Source organism: Melopsittacus undulatus, chromosome 7 (assembly GCF_012275295.1).
Source record: "Melopsittacus undulatus isolate bMelUnd1 chromosome 7, bMelUnd1.mat.Z, whole genome shotgun sequence".
NCBI lineage: Eukaryota > Metazoa > Chordata > Aves > Psittaciformes > Psittaculidae > Melopsittacus > Melopsittacus undulatus.
In genome coordinates, this window is record NC_047533.1 from 28,736,578 (window position 1) to 28,744,778 (window position 8,201).

At 41.3% G+C, this 8,201-nt stretch overlaps 1 protein-coding gene across 1 annotated transcript in view; it reads left to right on the forward strand.

Moving 5' to 3' along the window:
- KIT (KIT proto-oncogene, receptor tyrosine kinase) overlaps positions 1-6,028 on the forward strand; it is a 55,312-nt gene extending 49,284 nt beyond the window's left edge. Inside the window, exons 18-21 of the mRNA XM_005149080.3 lie at positions 1,593-1,704; positions 1,802-1,901; positions 2,541-2,646; positions 3,768-6,028. Of these exons, the coding sequence (XP_005149137.2) occupies positions 1,593-1,704; positions 1,802-1,901; positions 2,541-2,646; positions 3,768-3,893 (444 nt within the window). The 3' untranslated portion in view covers positions 3,894-6,028. The remainder of the gene's footprint in view (positions 1-1,592; positions 1,705-1,801; positions 1,902-2,540; positions 2,647-3,767) is intronic.
- Positions 6,029-8,201: the final 2,173 nt, after the last annotated feature.

Sequence of the window (8,201 nt, forward strand, 5' to 3'; positions counted from 1 at the left end):
CTACTTAACAGGTTTCTCCCACAGTAAGACAGAAGCCTGACCAGTTCCTCCAGAAAGGGCCTTCTGTGCCCTTTCCTCTGCTTTAGTTGGCATTCCCAAGGGATGTCTGTCCCCACACAAATTTATGAAGAATCACAGAATCATAGAATTTTTTTAGGTTAGAAAAGATCTTTAAAATTACTGAGTCAAATCATAAACCCAGCACTGTCAAGGTCACCAGTAAACCATGTCCCTAAGTGTCACATTTAAACATCTTTTAAACACCCCCAGGGATGGTGGCTCCATCACTTCCCAGGGAAGCCTGTTCCAGTGTTTATCAATCCTTTCATCAATGAAGAGTTTTCCTAATACCCAGTCCAAGCCTCTCCTTTCACAGCCTCTCCTTTCACAGCTTGAGGCCATTTCCTCTTGTCCTGTCCCTTGTTACTTGGGAGAAAAGGCTGACCCCCGCCTGACTACAACCTCCTGCAGGTAGCTGTAGAGATTGATAAGGTTCCCCCAAGCCTCCTCCAGACTAAACACCCCCAGTTCCCTCAGTTGTTCCTCATCACACTTGTGCTCCAGACCCTTCACCAGCTCCATTGCCCTTCTCTGGGCCTACTCCAGCACCTCAATGCCTCTCTTGTAGAGAGGAGCCCAGAACTGAACACAGGACTCAAGGTGCAGCCTCACCAGTGCCCAGTACAGGGGGATGATAACTGCCCTGGCCCTGCTGACTGCACTATTGGTGATACAGGCCAGGATGCTGCTGGCCTTCTTGACTGCCTGGGCACAAGCTGGATCATGTTCAGCAGTCATCAGTCAGCACCCCCCGGTCCTTTTCTGCTGAGCAGGTTTCTGGCCACTTCTCCCCAGGCCTGTAGTGTTGTGTGGGGTTGTTGTGGCCCCAGTGCAGGACCCGGCCCTTTGCCTTGTTGAATCTCGTGTAGTTGGCCTCAGTCTGTCAATTCAGCCTGTCCAGATCCCTCTGCAGAGCCTTCCTATCCTTCAGCAGATCAATGCTTCCACCCAAAATATGTGTCAATATATATTTATTTCTTGTGATTTTCTGATACACTGAGGATCTAAAGCGGGTGTCTTAACAGTTGATTAAAGTCTTGAAGCATCTTGACTGGGTTAATCTACCTGTGTGCCTGTGGTAATCAGTCTATGGAAGCAGACTTCCATGTTTGCATAAGGAGCTATGCTATGGTCATATATATTATTTTGCTCTGGCTTCCTACCATCTTTTATAAACAAGACAGGAGGAATATATAGTATTAGTATATATTATATAGTATTAGTATATATAATATATAGTATGTACTATATGTTATAGTATATAGGAATATATAGTATACAGAAAATCAGACTGCAAGGAACTGCAGGAGTTTGGAAAGATGGATCAAGTAAGATGGATCAATAACCATGCAGTGCTTAGAGACTCTAAAATGACGAGATTTCAATTTTTGGTAGGATACTTGAGATTGGTTGGATTTCTTGATTTAATGAGCATTTAAAGCATATAAGAAGTAGAAAAGCTTAATTTTATTTTGTAAATTTTATATTCCTTATGTCTATTGTCTTAATTTATTCCCTTTTCCCTGGAAAAGGCCCGTCTTCCTGTGAAGTGGATGGCACCTGAAAGTATTTTCAATTGTGTCTACACCTTTGAGAGTGATGTCTGGTCTTATGGGATATTGCTTTGGGAGCTTTTTTCTTTAGGTAAGCTGCCTCAAGATCTGTACTTCAGGGGATTTCTATTTCATCTTAGGTTTATTGCAGATGCAGAAATCATGTTGCTCATGTGCTCCCTCAACAGGAAGCAGCCCTTATCCAGGGATGCCTGTGGACTCCAAGTTCTATAAAATGATCAAGGAGGGATACAGGATGTTCAGCCCTGAGTGTGCACCACCTGAAATGTAAGTGAGAAACCAGCACCTCTGATGACCAAACATTAGCAGCGGCACAAAGGAAGTTACGCTTCCATTCTTGCCTTAAGGCTCATTGCACTGCCTCATTGTCTTTTTTGTTCAAGTTCTTTTCATGTTTTAAATAATTCATGTGCTCTAACTAGCAGCATACACGCCTATGTTGTTACAAGCAATGAAATACACTCATGTGTTGTGTCATCTGATCACTTTGTCATGGCATCTGCTCCATGTCAATGAATTATTGACAGATCACAGAACATAATTAAGCATTTTTAGTTCAGATACAGTATATGTAGAAATGTATTACCAGACTGTACAGCATCTGCATTTGCACTGTACTTCCTGACAGTGAGAGGACTGACTACTTATCTTTGTGAGCCATCCTTAATCCTCTGTTTTGTAAATGGTTGGCACTTAAGAAGCTGTCAAAGTTCTCTCCAGAGGCTCCAATGAGGATCGAGTCTTTTGTTGTCACAAGCTCAGGTGTTATCAGCACTGTTTCTATTCTTAAATGTCGTTTAAAGAAGGTGGGACCGGGTCACACTTTTCCTTGAAATAATGATGGAAACAAGATAAGTGCTTTGAGGACTTCCTCATGAGAGGTACTTAATTTCACTATCTTTGCAGGTATGACATAATGAAGAGTTGCTGGGATGCTGATCCTTTACAGAGACCCACATTCAAACAAATCGTACAGCTGATAGAGCAGCAGCTTTCAGATAATGCGCCCCGGGTGAGTTATGGATCATTGGATTTCTGGAGTCAAAGCAGTTTCAAGCAAGACTTTACACCAGAGCTGTAACGAGCAAAAAAGACCGGATGCTTCATTAATTTTCCAGCATTACTTAAGTAGCTTTGCACTGTTAGTTTGGGTGGTAGGAATGATATGTGGGCTACTCACTGCTGCTTAATTGTGCCACTAGACAGTAGCTGTCTAAGCCCATACCTAAAATGTACCAGCTGGTGTAGACTGTTAGCATTTTTCTCACTCAAAATAGACCTGGCACAACAATTTTGATTTACTTTGTAAATTCATTTTAAACTACGAAAAATGTTATTGATCTGGGAAACATCTCAGACATAAAGTATACTTAGCATTTGTTTGTTTTAGAAATCTTTGTAGACTAAGAGGTTGAGCTTTCCATGCTCTTCTGCCTTTTCTCTCTTGCTTCCCCTAGCTCTGTTTTTATAACCTTGGAGGTATGTCATGTCAAACCATATTCGCTGCTTCTTCGACCATTCTCTAGTAAAAGGTTTTTGTGGGAGGGTAACTGGACAAAACAGTCCAAAGAAAAATTAGAGACACAACAGACACTTGGCTTTTTTTCTCACAATTAACACTGTGTGCTACTGGGGTTTAAAGAAGTAGGTTTAAAACCTGGTTTAAAAATAAAGCTCCTTTTTACCTTCTGGATGCCTTGTTTGGGCACAGAATACATGGCTTCCTGACAATTTGAGAAAAGAGGAAACTGAAAGCTGCTGGTGTTCAATTGCATCCTGTAGCATATTTTTGGCAGGTGCAGGCATTACTAAAACAAAAACAAGAATATGAAGGAAGTGTTAGTGAGGTTTCTGAGGGAGTTTAGTAATAGCCTGAGCAGCGTTTCTCAAGCTCAGTTGAAATTTGACATGCAGTTAGAAGCTGTGGTGTTGTTAATAACTGAGATTGAGGTTCTTGATTCTCTAAAAGAGCAGTTAAGTGCAAGACTTTTTGAAAATCTCTAGATTTACAAAGAAACACCTGAGCTGGAACCTTTCCACAGAGGTGTGTAGTATACGGTGAGAAAAGGCTAGCAAAGGAATGCTCCTCAAGTATGCGTGAAGAGTATTGACACTGGTCTTCGGTGTCTGCAGGTTTATGCGAACTTCTCAACTCCACCTTCCAGTCAAGAAAATGCTCCAGATCACTCAGTGAGGATTAACTCGGTGGGTAGTAGTGCTTCATCTACTCAGCCTCTCCTGGTACGCGAAGATGTTTGAGTGGCATCTGGAAGAAGAGGAGCCCAGATGTAGTAGCTGTATTGTGCAGGGGGTGAGAGATGGACAACTTCAATATTTCTCTTGCTTTTACTCACTACTACCACTGTGTAGCTGAAACGTTGCTGTAATACTGTCCTTTACCACACACTGTTACACATAAACTTAATCTTCCGAGCACGGTTACACGCATCATTGCAATATTAACTGAAGCTGTATATATTTTGCTATATTGTGTGTATTTGCAGTAGAGAGCCAGATCTGAAGAAAAAAAAAAGCAACCAACAAAAGAAATCCTGAGCCAGGGTGTGGCATAAGATGATGGCAGATCAAATCAAATCTGCAGTGATCCTTTTCTGGATCCGCACCTGGAAGGCCCTGCAGTCATTTTCTAGTTAATCTTGTTTTGCAAATGTAAGAAATAAACTAATATTAAGCTAATGGCTTTGCAGACCCCTTTCCACATCCATCCATGATTGAGAAGCTTTCCCAGGCAAGTATCGTAGAAGCCAGCAAGGGTGTTGTATGTGTCAGGGCAAGAGAGGAGAAGGGCCCGAGACCCTTCCAAAGTTGGTCTGCACAGCAGCAAACCCTCCTGGGAGCTCTGGGGTTTGAACTAGAGGAGGGGAGAAGAGCGTGGATCTTTATTTCCCACCCACTCTGTCAGCGTTGTAGACCAGTCACAAGGTTTCTGTGGATGTAGGCACTACTTCCCACTGGCCCATTCCCCACCAGCAGCAGATGGAGCTGCCCATACAGGGTGTCACTGCACCACAGACCCTGCACCACTCCCACACCTCCCTGCCTTGAGAGCCCAAGGGTTTGGATGCTTGTTTTGCTTATATTTATGTCCAAAAGTGTTCGCCAAAGATAGGTGAGCCCTGCCATGTTGATCAAAATAGAGGAGGAGGGCTGCTCCCAGTAAACGGTGTGTCTGGAGGAGAGGCCTTTTAACGAGTCATCTTACCTAAGCAAAAGCATAGGCACAAATGTCTCTCCTGGGGCCCTTTCTTTATCTTGTCCTACCCAGGTGAATCTTTCACACAGGCAGGCTTGGATAGTGCTAACTGGAAAGGGCTATTTCCTCCCACCCCACGTTCTTTCATCTTTCTGGTGTAGTCCAGAGATCATAAAGAAGAGCCTAGCTGTGAAGGGATAAAAGAAAGCATCCCTTCATTCTTGTTCGACAGACGTGAGGCTTTGGATCTGTACCTGTTCAGCCTAGGATTGGCTAGTTATTTTGTTCTTTTGTTTCTGTGCCCTAGAAATTCGTAAAGGTATTGAAAGAAGCATTTGTCAGAGACAGAGTCCTAGTGGAGTACCTGTTTATTTACAATGCGCTTATGCACTCTGTAACTTATACTTTACCAGGATTTTGGTTGAGTTTACATGCAATTTAAATGTGTAACTAACTTCCCAAATGCAAGGTAATTGTAAATACACACACTGGTAGTATATTTTGGGTTATGTTGAATACCACACTGCTTCAATGACTGTGCATTTAATGTTACAGGAAGCTGTCTTTCTGAGTTAAGTCAAAAATTAGCCATTTGCACTGAACATAGTTAGGCTGTTGCACCTTTCCAAAGTTAGCCAGTTGTTTGGAGGCACTCTTATGCATACTTGTTGTTGAGCATTTTCAGTTTAATGCTATAAAAGCTCTTTTGTAATGTGTTGGCTTTGAGAGCTACTGTAGAGAAGCTAGCTGTTATAATGATAGACGTCTCGGTACTATACAGACACTTAGCTGAAAGAGGTTTGGGTTTTTTGTTCTTGAAATGTATATTTTTATAATTTGGGGATTTTTGAATCTTATTTTGCAATGGCTTGGTGTTTTGAATGGGTTTATGCATTGTTTTTGTAAATATGGAAATGTAGCAATAATGTCCTTTTGACTATTCTTGGTCCTTGAGTCTCAAAAATATTTTTTTATATATATATATGCAAAAACTATATGTATAAATATGTAAGTGTTTGAAAGTTTATGAAACACTTATGGATATGTTGCTCAGTTGTAGAATTGAAGTTCAGAAAAGTTCAAATAAATCTGTAAATATGTATTCAAATGCTACCAATGTGTACTATGTTAAGATGGAATATTTTCGTGTAAGTCAATAAATTTTTGGGTTGAAGCAAAATCTTAGTGTCTGGCCACACACAGGTCAAGTTTGGCATTCTGAAACATTTTTGCAACTGTGTGACAGAAAACCTTAATATTAATTAGAATGAAAGTTCTTTACCTGTGAATATATGGGACAAATACTTGCAAACAGGTATGCAGGTTTATTCTGGAAAAATTTCAACTGGAGACTGATCCTGTAAACTGATGATGGAGTCCATCTGTCAGGAAAAAGGGAGGCAGGGTGAAATACTTCATGCTGCTTTGGTTGGGGGTATCAGAAAGAGAAAACATGATGCTTTCCTTGCTGAGCAGGTATCCTGCATTTCACTGGGAGACTCTGTGTTTTAATTACTCCAGATTTGAAATCTGTGACTTACTTGCTCATGCTTACTCCTCTGCTGCGTAAGGGTTAGCATCAGCATAGTTGGCATGTGATTAATAGTAGGTACAGAGCATATAAGCAAAAGTTTCTAGAACTGTACTGTCAAGACCCCCTACTAACTCATATGAAAGACAGACCTCAACTGTTTTGGTCCTTAAACATTTCTGTTCTGTCAGAAAACCTCTTTGAAGAGCTTCCTTCCTTCCGAGTTTTCTTTTTAAAACAGCTTCATGGGTTTTTTTTTTTTTTCTTCCACCCAGGTTTTGGCTCTGTTTGGTAAAACTGATTAAGAAAATAAAAAACTAGTTTTGTCAGGAGCCAGAAGATGCCAGCTTTGTGACAGTTAGCATTGTCAGTGTTTTCTAGTACAGCTTCAGATGATATCGAGACTGTGGCTGACTTTGAACCATTTTTTTCTCCTGTCTCATCCACCCCCTATGTCAGGCAAAGTAGACTTCATACTGATGTATCCCAGTAGCTGAGCTGGTACAAATAATGAGTGAATTCTTACTTAGCATAGCCGAAGGAGTTACTCTGTGCATTTATTCAGTTAGCACGTTATTAATTTTATTTTCCTGAAATGTTTCCCCTTCTGAAGCAACCTAGAATACGACATCTCTGGTTTCTGAAAAAATCTTACTACTGTTTGTTTGCTTCAAGGCTCACAGTGATTACTGCCTCCATCCCTGTTCATGTTCACACAGAACATTTCCCCCTGAATTATTTTTTTGAGCCACTTCTAAGCAATAGCTTACATGGAAAAGCATGTTAGGAAAACATTTAGTGCATATTTTATCTTCCCTTCAAAGCATTATTGTACCCAGATATAAAGAGAAACCACATCATGCTACCAGTATGGACCATCAGAACCACGGACCATCATGGACTGAATATTTGAAGGGAAGTTGCAAAGAAGACTGATTCAGAGCACTCTTTTCAGCAGTGTCCACTGACTGGACCAGAGATAGCACAAACAGAAACATGAGATGTTCCCTCTGAACATCAGGAAACACTTTTTTTCTGTGAGGGTGACTGAACACTGTCAAAGGTTGTCCAGAGAGGTTGCAGAGTCTCCACCCGTGGGAGATACTCAAAGGCCATCTGGATATTGTTCTGTCAGTCAGCTCTAGGTGCCAATCTTGAGCAGGGGCAGTGAACCAGATGACCTCCAGGGGTGCTTGCCAATCTCAACTCTTCTATAATTCTGCAATCAGCAAGGGCACTGCAGAGAACCTCATTCATTTAGCAAGAATCAGAAAAGAAAATCCCACCTGTATCCTGAACACTAGAGAGTGATTCTTCCTCCATTCTCTTTACTAGCTAGAAAAGAAAATACTTGTAAGCTCTATAGGAAAGAAGAAAAAAGACTGTTGAAACATTACAGGATACATGGAGGTAGTGACCAGCATTGTATACATCACCACGAGCAGAATTTTTTGTTTCTGTTTCTTGTCTGTATGCCATAAAGATGCAATGGAGACATAATGCTCCTGGCCAGGTCACTAGGGAATGACCAGTCACACCCTAGACCAAAATGTTCACAGTGATCACTGGAGAGGTTGGATAACAGCATCTCTATTTCTACTGTGTTGTAGGCTGAAACCAAGAGAGTGAAACATTTCCCCCTTCCTGTATGTGGATTAGGAAACTTCCTACTCATCTGAGTCTCAACAGAGGACAAGGAGCAGTTGCATAGACTTTTTAGACCCTGGTTTTGAACTGAAGTTGTAACAAAAATATGCACACCTACTCTACAGTTCTGTTGTGGTTTCCAGAAACTTTTGTAACTCTCAATAATGGTTACAGA